This window comes from Brachypodium distachyon, chromosome 3 (assembly GCF_000005505.3).
Source record: "Brachypodium distachyon strain Bd21 chromosome 3, Brachypodium_distachyon_v3.0, whole genome shotgun sequence".
Classification (NCBI taxonomy): Eukaryota; Viridiplantae; Streptophyta; class Magnoliopsida; order Poales; family Poaceae; genus Brachypodium; species Brachypodium distachyon.
In genome coordinates this window covers 57,374,130-57,395,700 of record NC_016133.3, presented here as the reverse complement: position 1 = coordinate 57,395,700, position 21,571 = coordinate 57,374,130, and the positions used below count along the sequence as shown (strand labels likewise).

The window sequence follows — 21,571 nt, the reverse complement described above, 5'->3', positions numbered from 1 at the left end:
CCTGAACTCCTGCCTCGTGGCTAGGGGTGCAAGTGGGACGGGCCTGCCGTTTGTCCCGCAGCCCGTCCCGTCCCGTTTGTCCCTTGAAATATTTTCTGGGCTGCCGTTATCCCACACGGGTCTTAACTGGGAGAAAATCAAAATGTCTCGCGGGAGCCCGTAATCCCGTACGGGTCGACCTAACCCTCCTGCGAGGCTGCGCTCGTAGACTCCTCCTCCGCCTGTTCGGCGCCGCCGTCCTCCTCCCTTCTCCTCCTCCGTCTGCTCGTTGGACGGTGGCGCCGCCAAGACCGCTCCCTCGTCGCTCTCAGCCTCCCCCGGGAGCGCCACTGACCGGTATTCCTGCTCCTCTCCTCATCTTCGTCCGTCTCCCCCCAAATCTTCTCATCCCCTACTTGATCTCTGATGCCTTCGATTTCTTGTGCTTCTACTCGCGCTCGTTGCTCTGCTTCAGAGATTTTGTGCAGAACTACGGTGAGATTTCGATTTCTTCGTGCTGCTGCTCGCGCGCACCTGAAGCCCTGAACCTGGCGCTCCCATCCTCGTCCGCAACTGCTCCGGTGCTCAACCTCAGCTCTCGGCCCTTTACGGTACATATCCCCCCTTCTCTCCTCACAATCTGGGACAAAATTGACGTAGCAACTACGGGGTAAAATTGATTCATTTACTTGATCTGCACTTTTATTTTCCTTTATGGAGTGTTTTGATTAGAGCTTATAGATTTGTCCCCGCTGAGGTTCTTGTAATCTGAGTGTTTTGATAGACAGTTGGGTAAAATCGGTAGCATTGTATATTTAAAATTTACTTACTGTTTGTTGCTGATTAATTCTTGGTAAATTTCCATCATATGTTTCCAGAAATTTGTACAGAGCTGATAGATTTGTACAAAGACAAAATTGATTCATTTTATTTTCCTATATGGAGTGTTTTGATTAGAACTGATAGATTTAGGTGCCCCAAATAAAATTCATCAGAAATGTGTGGACGCTGGGTGAAATAGGTAGCATTGGATTAATTGTTCTGTGCAAATAAAATTTACTTATTGTTTGATGATGTACTTACTGTTTGCTGATTAAGTCTTGCCAAGTGCAACAGGTAGCATTGGATATATTGTTCTGTACAAATAAAATTATTTAGTTTGCTGTTACTGTTAGATTATGTTCTTATTCAATTCATTGCTTTGTTATTGTTAGGTGCTGCAGTCCTGCAGATCTGTGAAATATTATGGCGACCTCTCAGAGTGCTGAAGGGCAAAGGCAAGGAACCCCCCAAGCAGAAGTGCGTATGGGGTCACCACTGGTGCCAATTGTAAGGTCTCCAGGGGTCAGAATGTTTATGTCACCAGTTTCAATATTGGCAAGGTCTCGACTTGGGTCTCCAGCTGCCATGATGTCCACATCTGAAGGTACTAACAAGTATTTTCTTGTATCCAGTATACAAGTAGCAGATGTTGAGAGATGATACATATTAATGTGCTTTATTGGTTATATTGTAGGTTCTTCACATAGAGGCATAAAAAGAAAGCTGACATCTCCAATATGGCAAGATTTCACACCGATCTATGAGGGTGACACACTAGCTCAAGCTCAATGCATTCATTGTCTCGTTGTTTATAAATGTACTAAGAAATCAGGTTCGAGTCAATGTCACAGACACGTCAAAACTTGCAAAGATAGGTCAGAGTTTGCTCAAACGGTTGATAGCACTTCACCCAGCTCTAAGCGGTTTAAGTATGACAAAGATATAGCAAACAAAGAACTCGTTAGGATGATAGTATTGCATGAGCTACCTTTCAGTATTGTTGAGTACAAAGGCTTTAGGAGATTTGTAGCTAGCTTAAATCCGTCATTCAAACCAATATGCAGAACCACTATTAAGAATGATTGCTTGGCCATGTATGAGGAGCAAAGGGTACAGCTGCTGGATGTTTTAAAGAACTCAACAAGTAGAGTATCTTTGACAGCAGATTTGTGGTCTTCCAACCAAGGATTAGGTTACATGTGCGTAACCTGCCATTTCATAGACAAAAATGGAAGTTGGCTAAAAGGATCATTAGGTTTACTAGTGTGGACACCCCTCATGATGGAATCAATCTTTTCAATGTTATCTTGAAGACCATGACTGAATGGAGCGTGGAGGATAAGGTCTTCGGCATAACGTTGGACAATGCATCAGTAAATGATTCGATGGTTAACTTTGTGAAAAGCAATCTGCTAGGATGGGAACTTCTAGTTGGAAAAGGGGAGATGTTACACCATCGTTGTGCTGCTCATGTTCTTAATTTGATGGTACAAGATGGCTTAAAAGTTGGGTCTGCAGCTATCAATAATATCAGAGAGAGTGTGCTGTTTGTTCGAAGCTCCGAAGCAAGAAGACAAAAATTTAAAGATATTGTAGCTCAAGAAGGCATTGAATATGAGAAGAGTGTGTGCTTGGATGTTACCACTAGGTGGAACTCGACCTACTTGATGATGAAGACTATTTTAGTCTTTAAGAGAGCATTTGATGCTTTAGATATTCAAGACCCTGCTTATCTTTGTGCTCCCTCAGCTGAGCAATGGAATTTGGCTAGAGAGATGGTCACCCTCTTAGAGGTCTTCTACAATGATACGGTGGTATTTTCAGGTTCCTTGTATCCAACATCCAATCTTGTTTTCCATGAGTTTTGGAAGGTGAAGGAGGTCTTGGAAAATGAAGCTACACATCCCAATGCTATCATTCGGTCAATGGTTCATTAAATGAAAAGGAAGTTTATGAAGTATTGGAAGCTCATGTACTTGACAATTTGTGTTCCCGTCATACTTGACCTGCGGTTCAAGTATGAATACTTGGAATACCAATTGAAAGATGATGCTGAGATAGAGGGACAGACATATATGATTGCTGTGAAGAGGGCATTTAAGGAACTATTTAATGCCTATTCTTCATGTGATGATGGACCAAGTGTCGATGTGGAGGTAATGGAGACAAGTGAAAATTGCCATGACCGTTGGGCAGATTGGACACAACACATTGGTCAAAAGCAGAGGAGTCGCACAAAGCGTACTGAGCTTGATACATATCTGAAAGATGATGTTGTTCCGGTGCATACAAGTTATGACATATTGGAATGGTGGAAATTCAATTCTCAGAAATATCTTGTTCTTTCTCGTATGGCTCGTGATATTTTAGCAGTCCCTGCATCCACGGCTGCGTCTGAATCTGCATTTTCTATGGGTAGCAGGGTTATAAGTGATTATAGGAGTCGCCTTACGAGCCCAACAGTTAATGCACTTATTTGTCTACAAGATTGGATGAGACCAGATAATTTCCCCTTCCTAAGTCAATATTGTCATTTGCATTGGTAACTATTGTAATAATGAAATAACATAACGAAATGGGAATTGTGATGCAGGTGTTGCTGTTGTGAAAACCATTACTGAAGATTTTGTCTATGACACGGATGGAAATTCTGCATAAATTAGGTGAAGAAACCAAGCTATTGGTTGGCCTGCAGTAGGTGCAGATTTTTTTTCTGGCAATACCATTATAACGGCTTTCTATCTCATGGTTTTTAATTTGAAAATCTGCGCTACATCTTGACTTCAGTATTCAAGAATTTGTTCATTTTATTGTTGGTTGTAGCCGTACCAGCAGTAGGTGAAGAAACTGAGCTATTGGTTGGCCTGCAAAATGAGGGCAAAATGAGAGTAATTCCAGAATTTGTTGGTTGTAATTCGATATGTCTGTAAAATAGACTGTTCCTACATGTACTTGCTGTACACTCATTTGTTTCTCTTAAACCATTTCCTACAATGTTTTTGGTCTGCAATTGTATATGAAGATCTGTTGTATATGTTCTGCAATCAAGTGTACACCAGCGGTAGTGCACCTCATCACGTGAGTTCTCACGAAGCGGTGCGCAGCAGCAATGCGGACGGATTGCATGCATATTGATTAGCAAACTGAGTACAACACCTATGCGGGGTTTTGCGGGATAAACAAGCCGACGTTGCCGAACCCACCTATCCCAGCGGGATCGAGCCTCGCGGGACGCGGACAACAACCAGCATCCCGTATAATATTACTACGGCTGTGCTGGCGGGACGAGCCCGTCCCAGCTGCACCCCTGCTCGTGGCGGCTATGGCTTTGGGTTTTGTCGGGGCCCAAAAAAAACCGAATGGCGAAGTACCAACTCGCATGTACGGCCGATTAATCAGGCCATTTAGCTCGGCCTGTTTGGCATTGAAAGATTCCACGGTCCTTTCACCATTAGCCCTGATAGATACTCCACCACCACCTACCACCATCTAATTTTAAGCACGGCTAATGGCGATTGCGAAGCCTGACGTCCGATCCACATCAATCTCTGGAATCTGAATTAAAAGTATACGCGCGGTACGTGTAAGAATCAACCCACATGAACCTGAATGCGTGCGTCTTCTTGCGATCCACCGGTTCATCTGAAAAAAGAGAAACAATGCACTAGTTCCAAGGGCAACTGTACAAGTCCATATCACAAGCCAAACAACGCCATGTGGGGGGGCCTGGGGGCAACGAAGGATGGAGACACGTATGGCCCTTTGGATGGCGATGCATGGAACCCGGAGGCCGGAGACAATCAACTGGTGCTCTTTTATATACCTCCCGGAAAAGGAGGAACGATGCAATCATGCGTTACCAGGAATAGGTTACAAGTCTAGTAGTCTACCCCGATAAACGTTTTCTACATAAGGGCGATAGCTATTCTTCAAGCCGTGTAGAATAGGACAACATGATTCATAAACTGGTGAAAAGAGTCGAGGAAAAGTAAGAACAAGTACGCTCGCCAGTCCCCATTCCTATTACCAATTTGCCATGTCCAACTAATGAATCAATCAGGCTATCAGGTATCAGCAGAGGAAAATCAGCTCAAACAACTCCGGCGAGACGATAATGCATAGAATAATGGTCAAGTGCTGGTAAATGTGGGTGCACATGTCAGTGTCCATCGCAGAAACCAAGTGCTACTTGGTGGCAACTGGCAAGTCTATGTGCACCCGGGACACGTCGGCATCGCAGCCATCTCGCTCGTTCCCTCCATCTTCTCGACTCGAGCCTCTACCTAAAGCTTCAACGGTTTGACCAGCTCAAAGCTTAGGGAGAGATAGAAGCCGGCACAAGCAAAACCACCAAACGCACACCGGATCAAAAACACACACAAGAAGAAAAGGAGATCAAGCTAGAAGCAGAGCAGGAGGAAGGGAGATGGACGTGAAGCGGGCGCGGAGCCCTCGGGCTCCGGCCGACGGCGACGACGACAAGAGGAGGCCGGCCGCCGGGTGGCGCGGCGCCGTCCGGCCGGAGATGGTGCTGCTCGGCTTCCTCATCACTCTGCCCTTCCTCGCCTTCGCCTTTGGCGGCCACTGGAGCGCCTTCCCCTCTGTAGCTTCTTCTTCCTCCTCCATCCCCAAGGTCGGTCGCCATGCTGTGCCCCGCGCCGGCCCAGCCACGCCCAAAAGTAAGCATCTGCTACTTTTCCTCTGCACTCAGTTGATTGTTCGGCCTCTGAATTATGAAGATCGCGTCCCACGTAAGGCAGAGGAACACGATCGTTGACCGTTAGTACGCGCTGGAATTCCTGGGTGGGGTACTGGGGTTGGTTGGCCTATGAACGAGCAGAGCTAAAAATGTCGTGAGCAAATTTGTGTCTTTAGCCTTTACCCCATTCTGCGAAAGTGGCCAGAAATTGGCGCTTTTTGTCAGCAAGTACGAGGATGCCATCGTTAGTGCTAGTAGTATTACACTGGCATTAAAAGTGGTTATAGCCATGGCCAACCCCAACGCATCTAGTAGATCACTGAATTTCGTGCAAGAACTACAGATCTACTCCAGCTCGGTCTGGCACAGCACAAAACCATCCTTTCTCGGATCACTGGTCTACTCTACAAGTGTAGTAGAGCAATCTTGTGGATCAGATCATCAGATCCCAGCTAGCAGTGCAGTTGAAGCGTTGAACAGTCAGCTCAGTTTCGGAGTCGTGGCGACAGTACCGTCCTCATGCAATCGCGCTGTGACGCCGGCGTATCCGTTTCGCGGATCTTGTCCTTTCTCATCACTGTTGCTCCCAAAGGGATAGCTTGTGCTACAATGTCGGTGGCCTGCTCCCCCGTAATGTGCAGAGGACTTTGGTTCGAGTGGTCCCTGGCTTTTGGAGACAAGGTGTACTGTTATTCTTAAAGCATCTGGGTGAGGCTCCATAAAAGTAAATTCTTAAACTACTCAGGCTCCAAAGTGAGGGGGTCTACTCTAAGATGAACTCGAAATGGAACTTCTACTCTGTATTTTGGCCTGAAATTGGGACTACTTTCTTCCTGTTTTCAGTGAGAGCTGGAACAGGTGTGCATGATTTTGATTCGTTAGTTGAGCTGAATTGTTTGTAGTATCATGCACGACGGCAATTGCTTCACAGTAATGCTGATTGCTGAATTCTCTACAGTACAAATTGTTCTTGACATGCACGCCGTTTGCCCTTTTTAACTGACAGATGACAGATTTTAACCACTCAGCTAAACTCCTCTGCAGGAACCGTCGTCGCTCCTCCGAAAAATGTCTCCGCGGCGCCAACAATCACATCCCCATCGCCGCCGTCCCAAGGCAAGCTCCTCGGCGGATTACTCTCCGCGGCATTCGACGAATCCTCATGCCAAAGCCGGTACAAATCATCTCTCTACCGAAAGCCCTCCCCTTTCAAGCTCTCCCCGTACCTGGTGCAGAAGCTGCGGAAGTACGAGGCGTACCACAAGCGGTGCGGCCCGGGCACCAAGAGCTACCGGAAAGCCATCGCGCAGCTCGCGGCAGGGCGCAACGTGGACGGGGGGAAATCCCGGTGCAAGTACGTGGTGTGGTTCCCCTGCAACGGGCTCGGGAACCGGATGCTCACCATCGCCTCCACTTTCCTCTACGCGCTGCTCTCCGACCGGGTCCTGCTCATGAGCGTGCCGCAGGAGCAGGAAGGACTCTTCTGCGAGCCGTTCCCGGGCACCTCCTGGGTTCTCCCGGGGGGTTTCCCGCAGGGCAACCCCCAGAAGCTCCACGTCGGCGCCCCGGAGAGCTACGTCAACATGCTGAAGAACGGCGTCATCCGCAGCGGCAAACAACCGGCCTCGACGTCGCTGCCGCCGTACGTGTACCTCCACGTGGAACAGACCCACCTGAGGCTGTCGGACAACATCTTCTGCGACGACGACCAGGCGTTGCTCGGCAAGTTCAGCTGGATGTTGCTGAAATCCGACAGCTACTTCGCGCCGGCGCTGTTCCTGACCCCCATGTACGAGAAGGAGCTGGCGAGGATGTTCCCGGAGAAAGAGTCCGTGTTCCATCACCTGGGAAGGTACCTCTTCCACCCGACGAACAAAGTGTGGGGGATCGTCAGCAGGTACTACGAGGCGTACCTTGCTAGAGTGGACGACAAGATCGGGTTCCAGATCAGGATCTTCCCGGAGAAGCCGGTGAAGTTCGAGAACATGTATGATCAACTCGTCAGGTGCATCAAGGAGCAGCGGCTGTTGCCGGAGCTCGGCACAGCGGAGCCGGCAGCGAACACGACGGACGCAGGGAAGAAGAAGAAGAAGAAGGTGAAGGCCGTGCTGATCGCGTCGCTCTACTCGGGATACTACGAGAAGATCCGGGGGATGTACTACGAGAACCCGACCAAGACGGGGGAGATCGTGGCCGTGTACCAGCCGAGCCACGAGGAGCAGCAGCAGTACACGTCCAACGAGCACAACCAGAAGGCGCTGGCGGAGATCTACCTGCTCAGCTACTGCGACAAGATCGCCATGAGCGCCTGGTCCACGTTCGGGTACGTGGCTTACGGATTCGCGGGGGTCAAGCCGTGGATCCTGCTCCGCCCGGACTGGGACAAGGAGGTGTCCGCGATCGCCTGCGTCCGGTCCACGTCCGTCGAGCCCTGCCTGCACTCGCCGCCCATCCTAGGGTGCAGGGCCAAGAAAGATGTCGACGTAGCCGCCGTCAAGCCGTACGTCCGGCACTGCGAGGATGTGGGCTTCGGTCTCAAGCTGTTCGACACCTAACCAGGAGCGTCGTGTTCAGTTCGGTTCGATTTCACGTTCAGGAAATTGCGTGATTACGCTCTTTTTTTCCTCCCTCCCTGGGCCTATATGTGCACGTTTCTTTACTGCATTCAAATTCGTTCGTTGTAAAAATAATTCGGGTATATGTGTAGGAATACATAGATCGCAACTGCGTAGTACCAGTACTTCCTCCGTCTCATATTAAGTGACTCAAATTTGTCCAAATATGGATGTATGTACACCTAAAAAACGTCTAGATAGATACATGTAATAGGATATCACTTGATATGGGACGGAGTGAGTACTATTTACCATCCGATTGTAGCAGCTGGGGGAAAAAACAGTGTTGTTGGAAGGGGATTTGGTCATTGGTGATTTGGTGTCGAGTGACACCGCAGGTATAACGTAGCTCCGGTCATGCTTGGATGGGAGTGTGTGTTTTTTCCGGGAAGGAGGATGGGAGTGTGTAGAACGCATCCAGGTGCGGCAAAGGAGATGATTCATTCTATCAGGGGCTGCTAGTTGACGGACGACCTCGAGGAGTTTCGCTGCGGTTGTTTCCACCAAATGTGAACTCCTATCATGATTTTGCATTACATCACGGCGAAGTTTCGCTAACTCTGGGGTGCTGGTCGAATTTCAAGGACATGATCAATACGAGCGAAGGAATATCACCATTGCCACTCTGTTTCTTTCATACGACATACTATCATAAGAAATAAATAGCGACCAAAATTAGAACTTGACCGGCCAAAATGCGTCTCCAGACTGAAAGAGTATGCTGCGAGCCTGCTGTAAATCATAAGCAAATCCTTGACAATTGATACCCGGAGTGTAGGCGAGCACTTAGTACTAGTAATAACCACGGGCCTGGTTACAAGTCAGAACCACACACACGTTCATGACAACAAACTCTTTCACTCTCACACGTACGCCACGCCAAGACACAGCATACGGCTAGTAGCACATATACGGATATACCTCCAGCCATTATTATCGCATCAATTACAGGAGGATGTATAGAGAGCGCACAGCTTTAGTTGAGTGGTGGACCGTTGGGTCGATAACTCGATATATCTAGCAATCGGCCGGCGGCGAGAGGCCGCACTTGGCCGGCAGCTCCATGGCCCGCTTGGGGTCGATGTTGTAGAGGCTGAGCCACGGCGACTTCTTGTAGGAGCAGAGGCACTTGAGGTCCGCCTTCCCCAGCGTGGCGCAGCACGCGGCCGACGGGTCCGGCGGCGTCGGGCTCGTCGTCGCCGCCGCCGCGGGCTGGCACGCCATGAAGTCGTCGTTGTCCATGTCGCACACGGCGTGGGCAGCGGCGAGAGCCACGGCCAGGACCAGGAGGGCAGCAAACGCCAGCTTCATCTTCTTGTTGTTGGCCATTTCGAACACACACACTGCTGGCCGGCTCTCCTGAGAGCTCCTGAGCTTGGTGTGAGGATGATTAATTGGAGTGTTGTTCTCGCTGATTGGAGGGTATGAACAAAGGTTTGTGCGCACGTCGTGGTATTTATACACCGTGGGGGTTTGGAGTTTCTTCGGCTGCTGGGGTCTTGCAAGTCTGTTAAGCCCGTGAAGCTCTCTTGTTGGTTTGTCACCCTGTGACGAATCATGTCAGCGCTAGCTCCCACTTGCGATCAGGTTCACGGGAGACGGGATGAATGAACGACCGGCTGCTGCATGCGACGCGGTGGCCGGCCGGCCCACACCGGCCGGCACTTGTGGCTGAGAGCCTTTCCGGCCGGCGCTTGTGGCTGAGAGCCCGAGACCGACAGAGCCTTTTCCCGAATGTGCTGACACGGCCGTCGATCGGATTTGTAGCCGTGGATTCAAAGTTCAAGCAGCATTCATCTTGGTTTGGCGTGATTCCAAACGTTCAGCACGCATGGTGCTCTGTCACGAGAGTTTGTCCTTTGCCGATATTTAGGCGACAGTACTTCTGCCAGCGACCGACGGCAATGGAAAGACGATCGGCAGTGTCCTTTTCCGTGACTTTATCTACTCACGTATCCTTCTCTGCGCGAAAGAATTTTTGCAATGTTGTATATGTGTACTATAATGCTATAAAAATATTTTTCTTTTTTTTTACTTAATTGAACGGCAGAGCTCCTCCCATTTTTCTCATAAAAAAATATTTTTTGATCTCTCGGTTGGCAACAAAGTTTATAAAGGGTCTCAACTCAAAACCGTATAGATTTGGTATCTCAAATGACAAAACCATATATTTGTTCCTCTCCTGGATTTGAACGATTTTGATTCCATGTGAAACAGTTTTCTCCTGATTTTTTCACGTCAAATGCATCGATAACACCAGCATCCTTCTAGAAAATGGTCACTGAACTCGAGATTTCATACATTTGGTCTCTGAACTATATACATCATGACATTCGACGTGGAAAATTCTTTAAAAAATCATGCCACTTGGAGTCGAAACCAGCCAAACCCGTCTAGAACCAGGGGATGGACTAAAGGTTTCCGGTTTTGCCAACAGACACACCAAATTTTACCATTTTGAATCGAGAGATCATTTTAGACTTTGGTGTCAATTGAGAGACCAATGATATACTTTTCTCAATAAAAAAAATAGAGATAGCACAACATACTCCCTCCGCTCCATAATTCTCGTCGAAATATTACATGTATCTAGACACATATTAAAAATAGATACATCCATATTTAGGCAAATTTAAGACAAGAATTATGGAACAAAGGGAATAATTCAGAATTATGTAGTCTTGATGGTTGCAAAAAAAAAAATCTCATAATTGAGATGTAGGCATTAAATTCTACTACTCCCTCTGACCCATATTTCTTGTCTCAGTTTTGTTCAAATATGAATGTATTTATGTTTAAAAGACGTCTAAATACACGTAATATTTCAACAAGTAATATGGTCGGAGTGAGTACATGGATTGGTCAATTGTGCACACAGACACTAGAAAGTGCAAACTAATTCCTAAATTCTTCCACTATAAAAGTCCAAAGTAATTACACTTCATTGTTGCAATTGCCAGGGGTACGTTCTACCAACCCCGAAAAAAATAGTGTGGGCGTTCATGCGTTCCATTAACGACCTGTCAGTTTCGTCTCCGTGCACATGCGACCCAGCTAGACTAGAATGGCAAGTGTCCGTTTCAACCCAACCCGTTACGCCATGCCTGCCGTATCAGATCAGCAGCAACCTCCACGTGCGCCGTATTCCTTTCGCGCCTCGTATATTTATCCTCTGCTGTAGGAGTATACTGCTACTACATCAGTACACGAGTTTCATGTCACGTGCTTTGCACGGCTGCACTTGGGGAGAAGAGAATGGAACGCAAGGCACGGTCACAGAGGCGCGAACCCGGCGATCGACGTGCGATTCCGTTGCAGGTCGTTGACTCCCGCTGCCAGTGCCAGGCAGCGTCTGCTGGACGGCGCAGTGTAAACTCCGCTAGTAATTTAATTCTGGGAGGAACATCGATTGAACGAAAGCGTGACCTGCGTGCGGAACTGTCGATGTAAATCATTCTGAAACATAGGCGTCCACGGAACAGAGAAGCGCAATGGTAATGGATGATGCCGAGAGGGCGCAGACGGCTAGAGGAGCGCTCAAGGCGGCCAACGGCGGCGACGCCGGGGCGAGGGGTGGTGGCAGCGAGAAGGCGGCCGGGTCGGGACCGTGGCGTGCGCCCGCGCACGAGGTGTTCGTTGTCGGGATCTTGGGTACGTACCATGGCGTTGCTCGTGTTGGTGTTTGTTGGCACAGGCCGGGGCGGAAGCCTGTCGCCGTCCATGCTGCCAGGGACGGCATTCGTGCAAAATCCGGGTAAGCACTAAAAAGTTGTTGTAATCGCGTCCAATCAGTTATCGTATTACTGGTTTTCTCGTCAGTCGTCAGGCCTTTTTTTGTTGCGTCGACGACGACGACGACGAACGTTGGAACTTGCGCATACGAAAAGGTAGCGCAAGTGCAATCGCTGTACTATAACAGTGCATGAATGAATCCATTGCGGTATTCTCGATCGCAAAACACAAAATCAATGCATTTCTGCGAGGTAATGCTCAAACAGTATGCTACTACTACTGATTTGTTTAGGCCTTGTGTCGTGCACTCGTGCAGCTGCCGCGGCATCACCTGACAACAAGCCGGCGCACGACCAAGACGCCCGCCTCCTGGCGGTCTGCTGTCTCCGGCATTCGACGAGAAATCATGCCGTTCCCGGTACGCGTTCTCCCTCCTCTACCGGACTCCATCGCCGTTCCGTCCGTCTCCCCACCTCGTGGAACGCCTCAGGCGGTACGAGGCCCGGCACAGGCCAAATCCGCGATGGCAGCTTCCTGAGTCATGATGAGCTTCGCCTGCTTGGTAAGATAACGTGGCTTTTCCAGGATCGAAAGTGCTCTGATACCACTATGTTATGTTCCCGATCTACCTTCGATTGATTTGAGGCCAATTGTTCAGATACAAGGTTCTGAGATGGGGAATTCAGTTACAGAGGAGATACAGGTGAGTGGTTCTTCAGGTAAACAGATTCTCGACGGCTCTCAAGCCAGATCCTTGCAGGACTAAGTATTCTCTCAGTGTGTCACCCACTGGGCTGGATCATAACGTCCAGTGGGCCTTCTGCGTCGTGGCCCAAGTACGATAGGAGTCGAAGGCCCTGTCGTGACACAGTACGTGGTCTGGACGCCGTTCAACGGCCTCGGCAACCGCATGCTCGCGCTCGCCTCCACGTTCCTCTACGCGCTCCTCACGGGCCGCGTCCTCCTCGTGCACTCGCCCAAGGAGTTCGGAGGCCTCTTCTGCGAGCCCTTCCCCGGCAGCTCCTGGACATTGCCCGCCCACGACGACTTCCCGATCACCGACTTCGACGGCACATTCACCATGTCGTCGCCAGCGAGCTACAAGAACATGCGGCAGGCCGGCGCGCTGAACGACACCGCCGAGAGGCTGCCCGCGTACGTGTTCCTGGACCTCATCCAGTCCTACACGGACGCCGCGTTCTGCGAGGCCGACCAGCGGGTGCTCGCCGAGTTCAGGTGGTTGGTGGTCAAGTCCGACGTGTACTTCGCCGCCATGTTCTTCCTCATGCCGGCCTGCAGCCGCGAGCTCGCGCGGTTGTTCCCGGAGAAGCAGGCCGTCTTCCACCGCCTCGCGCGGTACCTCTTCCACCCGTCCAGCGCCGTGTGGGGAATCGTCGTCCGTGGCTTCTATAAGGCTTACGACTTCGCCGGTGCCGACGAGCGCGTCGGCCTCCAGGTGCGAGTCTTCCCGGAGATGCCGGTGCCGTTCGACGCCATGTACGGCCAGATCATGCGGTGCTCGGAGCAGCAGCGGGGCTTACTGCCCAAGGTCGAGAACTCCTCCGTTGTGCCGCCGGGCAGCGGGAGGAAGAAGAAGAAGAAGCTGACATCGATACTGGTGACGTCGCTGACCTCGGGCTACTACGACCGGATCCGCGGCGCGTACCGGGGCCGTGGAGGGACACGTGGCGGTGCAGCAGCCGAGCCACGAGGGGGAGCAGCGCACGGAGGCGCGCGGGCACAACCAGAGAGTGCTGGCGGAGATGTACCTGCTGAGCTCCTGCGACCGCATCGTGACGACGGCCGTCTCGACGTTCGGGTACGTCGCGCACGGGCTGGCCGGGACGCGGCCGTGGGTGCTGCTGCGGCCGGAGGCGCCCGCTGAGCCGGCGTGCGTCTCTGCGTCGTGTGGCCACGTAGTGGAAGTTGGGGCTTGGCCCACATGAATAAAGCGTACTGTTTGAGCCTTGGATGCTTGGCCCAAGTAAATCAATTGTCTGGTGAAGGTTTTTTCTTTTCGAAACAAATGGGCCTCCCAGCTTATCCCCATTCACCAAATAAATCATCCTAGGTCAGCTGGAATGCAGTTTGAAATTTATGATCGATTGTCCTCAAAAGAAAAAGGAAAAAAATGATCGATGCCTCCGCCACCGCCATCACATTCGTGGCCTCCTTTCTGGCGAGATCCGTTGTCAGGACCCAAATGGCCTGACCGGTGGGCCCACATTGCAAACCGGTTTATACTCATAAACTCGACTGTTTCAGCTCGGAGCAACAGAATACATCAAACCTGATAGTTCTAGAAGATCAAAATGACGGGCTTTCCTAACCTAAACCCCCAAAATCGATGGTTCTATGCAATATATTTATTGTATTCGCCCCTTTTCTTCCTGCTAGAAGGCCGGCCGGGAAGCATGTGTTGCCGTCTTGTGCTGCTCGTTGATTGACCGACAGCGCTACAAGCGGAGCGCGCTGCATCATTCACTTTCACCCCCATCTTGTCCCAATCGACTGAACAAATCGCCCTAGGTCAGCTGGATTGATCACAGCTTGAAATTTATGATACCTAGTTGAGGCCGACTAATTAAGAGCACACGGTAGTACATACTGTCTCGTCTCCTCGGAATCTGGGATATATAGAACTCCGTGGGATCTCACGTCACGTTCGGGTATAATTTTAAACGCACTGGCGAGAATTGCTCTTGAACCAGAACCACGGAACCACGCCATCCAGCTTTGACCATACCGCCGGTTCACAGGCCGTCAGTCTTGCTAGCAGAAAAAGGCTCTAGAGCGAGAGACAGAGCGGTCCACGAGGGGCTATTAGACCGATTTGCAGCTAGAGCTTGAGCCAGAGGCAGCTCAGCTCGACCGACGATGGAGAAGAAGAAGCCGGGCAGCAGCAGGCCTCGCGCGAGCAACAACGGCGGCTTGGACGAGGACGACGGGCAGCACGAGGAGAAGCAGCGCCTGCGACTACTGCGTGGCGGCGGCGGCGGCCTGGAGGATCAGGCCGCTGTGGGTCAGCAGGAGGCGAGGCCTCCGGGCATGTTCCGGAGAAAGTCGGTGCGCGCGGCGCTGGTGCTCTGCCTGCTGACGCTCCCGGCCGGCGTCCTGCTCCTGCAGTGGTGGCGGGCCGCCAATTCGCCGTTGCTCTTCGACGTCGACCTCCCGAAGATGGACGACGACTACGACCAAGGTACTTAATTAATTCCTACAGCTTGCTTGCTGCTACCCCATTCACTCGTGATTAATTCCTCTATTAATTGGTCTTTCTTGCTTGCTTGAGTATGCCCCACGATCGATCAGATGGTTTCTAGTCGTTGATTTTGATTTCGTCAGGGATGGATGGGATCATTTCCATGGCGTTTGTGTCATTTCCAAACAGAAAGTTGGAAGAGCTAGTGGGATCAGATGGGAGAGTTTGGAGCATAATCTGCAAAGCAGATTCGTCCCCCTTGCCTTCTCTGCTGGTAGTTTTCTACTATTTGGACTTTTGGAGCAGCTCCGCCTAATCCCAACCTGGACTTGGTCGCATCGCGCGCACCCGTACGCCATAGGCCAGTACGTATAGAATACTCTTGTCTTAGAGGCTGACGTATATGATTGATGGGTTTAGATGTGAAATCATATATGCTTCATTAAATGCAGAGATGATTAATTACCCCAAAAAGGTCTGATTAAATTTGGGTGAGAACGTTACCCACAGAAGGTCCAAACATTGCCGGCCATACGCCATTTTCTAAACACTTGCCAGCGGCACCCCAGCTCATCGATCGAGTCTCCACAGTCAGTTGCTCATGGGATGGAAATAGAATAGAGCGGAGGTTTTAATTAGTAGGTGGATCCGCGTGGATGTCATGCCAGACCAAACAAAAACTGACGTTAATTTCCGTTCGCCTTGTCTCGGCAAAACGACAACACATGCAGCTATGACCCCAAAACTAGACAAAACCGGACGGCTGCCGGAACATCGAAGTTCTCCCTCTTGGGAATCTGCACCTTCTGTCTTTGCCTTGTTGTTATCGCCTTCTTTTAGTACTCTTTGGTTTTAGTTTTGGCAACCCTGGAGCTATAGCCCTGTCCACGTTGCCGCGTGGTGCTTTAACTTTTAATCGGGGTGCCACACACAGCTCGTAGATTCAGCGAGTAATTCACAGAGTAAAACCGTGGTGGCAGTACTTTTGCTGTTTTCATAAGAGAAGAAAGTTTCGCTCTGCAACAAAGTGCACACGCGCTTTGCACGGAAGAAGAGTACAGTCTTGAGAACACGACACTCAGACAGAGGATTTCACGAGAACGGGCAGCAGACGCAAACAGTCCCAGAAAAGATGAGTCGTGCCGAGTCTTGCCGCCTTCGTGTGTGTGTGCTGCACCCGAGGTGCCGAAAATAACATGGCCGCTGGAGGCAAGTGAGGCCGAGAAGAGTTAAATACAGCAAAAAAGATATCGGAAAAGATATATTCAGACAGACTCGATGAGCTCCAGTGCGCGCCCAGCAGCCAACAGCCAGTAGCCCCCACGCACCGCCTTCCCCAGCCAGTTACTACTCTGCTCCCGCAACTTGCTTCTCTCTCTCGGTACTCTCTCGACGATGGCCGCCCAAATCGTCCTTGTCCGGTCCGGCGTCCCTGTCCCCCAAAATTAAAGCACAGCACAGAGCCACGAGCTAGCGATTCCAACGAGTGGCTGCTCATGCGGGCAGCTGGGCTGCTACGAGCTGCGAGCTAGCTCTCACATGGAGAGGAACGGCGGGGGCGAGGGGCGGGTGCCGCTGCGGCAGCAGCTGGAGGCGGCGCCGAAGCAGACGCGGCGCGGCGGCGGCGGGTTTGTGCTGGCCTCGGCGCGCGCCTCGCTGGGCGTGTGCTTCCTGCTGGTGCCGGCGCTGCTGCTGCTGCAGCGGTGGCAGGCGGGACCCGTGCCGGTGTGGATCTTCGATACCCCGCCGGAAGGAGACGGCCGAGGTACGTGTGTATTGGTGGCCTTTCATTTGGAGCCGTATCAAATTTACTAGATGGGTAAGCGCGCCTTGCCGCGCCGGATAATAGTAGCTCAACAGTGTTTATTCATAATATATATACACTATTGAGGCAACATGAGAACTTGTTACTTACTCCGTTCCTAAATACTGGAAGGTTCTGAGCTCCAATTTCACTGCGAGGAGAGGATAGCGGCCCACGTGTCAGTCAGTGACCTCGAATGATGCCGGCACAAGCAAGCTTAGCCTGTGTTGGTTGGTTTGGCTAATGTCGCTGATAACAAGGATGTGTTGCTGTAGATAACGAGAATTAAAAATCCCCTCCGGCCGATCTGCATCGGTTGATGGTGCGCACCTCCTTATATAGAATCTCTGAGATGCTTGAACATGGGCGAATTTTGCCGCATGGAGTTTCCAGTTTTCACTTGTGGCCGCTAGCTGTTCAGAGTCTGAAGGTGCATCCAGCAGCTTTTAGTGTCACGAACATGCATATATATCCAGCAAGGCATCAATCAGCTTCCTGCCAATCACAGCGGCAGATCGGAGAGAAGCTGTGCAAGAATAAAGTGACATGGGGAACGTGGCTTGGTTGTAGTTATCATCTAATCGAGATTACACAAATTAATCTGTGGTCCCCATTAGAAGAACTCATGATAGATGAGTGCGCGTCTTTGACACTACGGGTCTGCTTTCTATTGAGCGGGTAGAAAGTTTGCAGAGTTCTAGATGAACACAGAAGTGGTCGATAGATAAGGTGGAACTTGTTCTCAGTGGTCGGAGGGTAAGATGGAATTTGTTCTAGTGGTTGGTAGATAAGATAGAATTTGTTCTGTTACTTCTTTATCTTTACACTTATAAAGATTTTACTTGGTGATCGTCTGTTCACCCTAATGAGACAACCCTGTGGTTTGATAAACAATCACTTGATTACCACACTTTCGATGTGGTACATATATGTATCGCCATCTCCTGATTGTAGTTGGTTGGTTTGACATATGCTCACCTTTGAGGTAATTTTTTTTCTCAAATAAATATTTTGAGAGAATTCTTATTTAGCATAAAATTGGAAAATATGAGCACATAAATATTTAAAACAACTCATGAATGTAATATACCCTTTATTTCGTAGCAACGCGCATACATTTAGCCAGTGGGTATTAGAATCATAGGTTGAGACTAACAACCATAGAAAAATCGAGTGTAGTAGACACTTAAACTGCACAATATACTATTTATCTGCTATATATCTGTTAAAAAGGCAAGAGAATGTATTTAATCTCTGTTTGACCTTTTGCTAGTTTTCTGGATACTAACTGAAATAAGCACGCCTGTTGATATAAGTCCACGTAAGGGTGCAGGGGCATGGCTCGTGAAAAGATCTTGCTGGAAAAGGTTTTTGTCCAACTGCCAATTTTAGACTGTATCCCTCCCCCCACTGCATGTGGGGACATCAAAGAACTACTTCTCATCTTACAGTCCACTGAATTGCACAATCCTAATGAATTATTGACTCCAAATAGGCTGCACGATCTCTTGCAACTCGCAAGCAATTTTAATGAGGAAATGAAAGAGCAACCAGCCAGCAATTCAAAATGCTGATCCACATACTTAATTGTTTCAAGTGGCTAGGAACTTTTTTTCTTTAGTGCCATTTGTGGAATAATTACTCTTTCTGTTAGTCCTTTCTGTCTTGGTACAGCCCACTTGCAGTGCTCCCTGATGCTTTTAGTTCCATGTCCGGAAATTCTACCGTGCTATTAAGTAATTCAAGTGATTGTTAGGTTATGGGAGTAAAGGAAAATAGGGTTATCTCACTGCAGAAAAGCAATAATTCAAGTGATTTACCATTACTATCTTTTGGAGCAAGATGCAGCAGCAAACCAAAAATACTATTTTATTCCTCTCCTTATACTGTTTTGTTGCAGTGACTTAAAACAACTTATCTTCTTCAGATATGAAAGATGATATAGCTGATGATCTATCTCCATCTGCCCAAATTGAGTATGATAAACTTTTGGGTGGTCTTCTCATCGAGGGATTTGATGAAAGATCTTGTCGAAGCCGATACCAGTTTGCACGCTATCACAGGAATGCCGCGCGGGTACCTTCTGCATATCTCATAGAGAGGTTAAGGAGACAAGAAGCACTGCAGAAAAAGTGTGGTCCGGGCACAAAATCATACAACAAAGCATTAAAACAACTGAGCTCCGGTCAAAGCATCAACACGACAGATTGCAACTATCTGTTCCTCATAATTCACGCTGGGTTGGGGAACCGAATGCTCGAGATCACTTCAGCATTCCTTTACGCGCTCCTTACGGACCGGATTTTGCTGGTGGACAGGTACAAGGAGATTGCTGACATTTTCTGCGAGCCTTTCCCAGAAACTTCTTGGTTAATTTCTTCAGATTTCCCTCTGAACTATGATGAGTTTACTCAGAGCAGTCCAGAGAGCTATGGCAACATGCTGCGGGAAAAAGTCATCGGTGGCAACACATATCGATCTTTAGTTGGCGCTAGGCCTCCCTTTGTGTACCTCTACCTCGACGGCAACTATGGTTTCCATGACAAGCTTTTCTACTGTGAAGACGACCAGCAGTTCCTGAAAGGTGTACCGTGGTTGATCATGCGAACTGATATGTACTTTGTGCCATCGCTGTTCCTTATTCCAAGTTACCAGGATGAACTGAGCAGGCTATTTCCCGAGAAAGACACTGTTTTCCATCACTTGGCACGCTATCTTTTTCACCCGACAAATGACATATGGTATTCAGTGACAGCATACTACAAGGCCTACCTTGCCAAAGCTGATAAAAGAGTGGGAGTTCAGATCAGAATATATGAAACAAAAGGCATCTTGCAAAGAAATGGCCCATTTCCACACATTTTAGAACAGATCCTTTCATGTGCTCAGAATGAAAAGCTGCTGCCAGAAATCGGTGCAACTGCTGAAGCAGCAGCGGTAACAGCTGGTAAGAACCAAACAATCGCCGTGCTTACTACATCTTTGAGCTCGTGGTACAGCGATCAAATCCGGAAAAGGTACTCCGAGCACCAGACAGTCGACGGCACCACCGTGAAAGTATACCAGCCGAGCCACGAGGAGTACCAGAAGTCGAAGAACAAGAAGCACAACATGAAGGCGCTGGCGGAGATCTACCTGCTGAGCATGACCGATGTGCTGATCACCAGCGGCTTCTCCACTTTTGGCTATGCCGCTCAGGGCCTCGCCGGCAAAACACCGTGGATCCTGTTCAGGTCCACGAACCATGTCGCGCCGGATCCGGCTTGTGGCCGCGGCATGTCCATTGAACCATGCTTCCACAATGCTCCCTTCTATGACTGCAAGGCGAAGAGGGACAACGTGGACCTGGGCAAGGTGGTGCCTTACGTAAGGCGCTGCGAGGATGTCAGCTGGGGGCTGAAGATTGTAAACCAAACCCAGCTGTAACTGTAATTGTTTTTCTTTGACACATTTATTTGCTGATAAAGTAGGGTAGACTTATTTTTTTTACAGAAAGAAATGTTCCACAGTGTATTTTATTTTCCTTGGTGCATTTGATCCAACTGTAGATAGTGTAAAGACAGGCCATACATAGGGGGAAAGAATTACTACCTTTCTGATCATTATAACTCCCGGAGTATTTCCAGTTTTGCAACGGACAAATTCCTGTGCAGTTGACCTGCGACAGCCTTTCTTTGTGGAGTAAATTTCACAGACTACACGTTTTGAGACATTCTTTTCATCGAGCTCCTACTTTTGCTATTGTCCGCAAAACCACACGTTTTGTGTCTAATTGTCTCGCTTCATCCAAAATAACGGTTCAAGCGCTGTTGACGGTAAATTTACTTTTTTTTTACCTGCGACCATTTGGTTTGGTCTTGCTTTGCTTGCTGTTTACACTTTCAGTAAACTTGACTAACCATGGCACTAAACAACTCCAGTTGGTCAATGTGATACCTGGAGGCATCTCTTATACCTGGAGTAGCCAACATCGATGTCCGTGTTTTCTTGCGAGTTTCTGGCCGGGTTCTGAGTTTTGACGCCACGGCAGGCACAAATCCTCTCGTGAGTCGTGACGACCTTTCCGGCTTTCCCTCACCTTCGTCTTGTCTGAGAACTACGAAGGCACGAAGAGCTCCGATGGGCAAGGCACGCACAATTTTTGTTTTTCCTGCTATCTGTATGTGGTTTTGTAACAAGCACGTCTAAAATACAATCTGCTAAGATCGTGCCACGTTTGCTAGTTTTCAAACATGAGTTTGCTGATGAAGTAGGTTAGACTTATATTTTACAGAAAAAAAATTGATCCACGGTGTTATTTAATTTCCTTGGTGCATTTGATCCATGTTTTCATTGGGCCAATATTTTTTGCACATGTCGTGTGTTACACCCTCCTTCCAATTAAATTTGAATGCATCTATACATTAAGACACGTTTAGATACATCTAAATTTCGGCAAACTTGAGACATTTTTTGTTGAACGGAGGGAATATATTTTGCAGTTTGGAACGAAAAGATCTTCCCTTGCAGTTTTCTGTAGATCGGTAGGCTTTAATTTCGCCGCACACCATTCAAGAAAGATGAAGCAGTACAGCTACCCGTAATCGAAAAGATCAGTACGAATCCACTAATGAAAAAAGCTCCCCGTGTAGTTTACCTGTCAAATCTTCGAGCAAAATATACTTGATCTACCGCTATTCCTGTGATCCTGTCATGTTGTGCACCCAGCGTTTGGGATGACA

General features: G+C 49.0%; 4 protein-coding genes, 1 long non-coding RNA gene and 1 pseudogene across 7 annotated transcripts; 4 read left to right on the top strand and 2 right to left on the bottom strand.

The window, feature by feature from the left end:
• Nucleotides 1–2,117: 2,117 nt before the first annotated feature.
• LOC100831259 (zinc finger BED domain-containing protein RICESLEEPER 2) lies at nucleotides 2,118–3,459 on the top strand. Its single transcript, XM_010238597.1, has 3 exons — nucleotides 2,118–2,632; nucleotides 2,747–2,970; nucleotides 3,395–3,459. The coding sequence occupies exons 1-3, from the start codon at nucleotides 2,118–2,120 to the stop codon at nucleotides 3,457–3,459; spliced, it is 804 nt and encodes a 267-aa protein (XP_010236899.1).
• A 1,584-nt stretch (nucleotides 3,460–5,043) lies between these two features.
• LOC104583874 (probable fucosyltransferase 7) lies at nucleotides 5,044–8,423 on the top strand. Its single transcript, XM_010237782.3, has 2 exons — nucleotides 5,044–5,480; nucleotides 6,545–8,423. The coding sequence occupies exons 1-2, from the start codon at nucleotides 5,228–5,230 to the stop codon at nucleotides 8,053–8,055; spliced, it is 1,764 nt and encodes a 587-aa protein (XP_010236084.1). The 5' UTR covers nucleotides 5,044–5,227; the 3' UTR covers nucleotides 8,056–8,423.
• A 401-nt stretch (nucleotides 8,424–8,824) lies between these two features.
• LOC100835639 (putative lipid-transfer protein DIR1) lies at nucleotides 8,825–9,572 on the bottom strand. Its single transcript, XM_003570525.4, has one exon. It carries the CDS (start codon nucleotides 9,442–9,444, stop codon nucleotides 9,133–9,135), a length of 312 nt encoding a protein of 103 aa, XP_003570573.1. The 5' UTR covers nucleotides 9,445–9,572; the 3' UTR covers nucleotides 8,825–9,132.
• A 2,664-nt stretch (nucleotides 9,573–12,236) lies between these two features.
• Nucleotides 12,237–13,897, top strand: LOC100830953 (annotated as a pseudogene).
• A 684-nt stretch (nucleotides 13,898–14,581) lies between these two features.
• Nucleotides 14,582–20,492, top strand: LOC100830642 (galactoside 2-alpha-L-fucosyltransferase). Of its 3 annotated transcripts, none has more exons than XM_003573003.4 (2): nucleotides 14,582–15,046; nucleotides 18,778–20,492. In XM_003573003.4, exons 1-2 carry the CDS (start codon nucleotides 14,725–14,727, stop codon nucleotides 20,274–20,276), a joined length of 1,821 nt encoding a protein of 606 aa, XP_003573051.1. In that variant the 5' UTR covers nucleotides 14,582–14,724; the 3' UTR covers nucleotides 20,277–20,492. The 3 variants fall into 3 exon arrangements, with proteins under 3 accessions (XP_003573051.1, XP_010236080.1, XP_010236083.1); XM_010237778.3 differs by lacking the exon at nucleotides 14,582–15,046 and adding an exon at nucleotides 16,247–16,811 and having other exon boundaries at nucleotides 18,778–20,484; XM_010237781.3 differs by lacking the exon at nucleotides 14,582–15,046 and adding an exon at nucleotides 16,682–16,811 and having other exon boundaries at nucleotides 18,751–20,492.
• LOC112271509 lies at nucleotides 16,007–17,100 on the bottom strand. Its single transcript, XR_002964594.1, has 2 exons — nucleotides 16,962–17,100; nucleotides 16,007–16,249 (listed from the first exon to the last, which is right to left on the bottom strand). It is a non-coding gene; the product is annotated as an uncharacterized LOC112271509 (long non-coding RNA).
• Nucleotides 20,493–21,571: the final 1,079 nt, after the last annotated feature.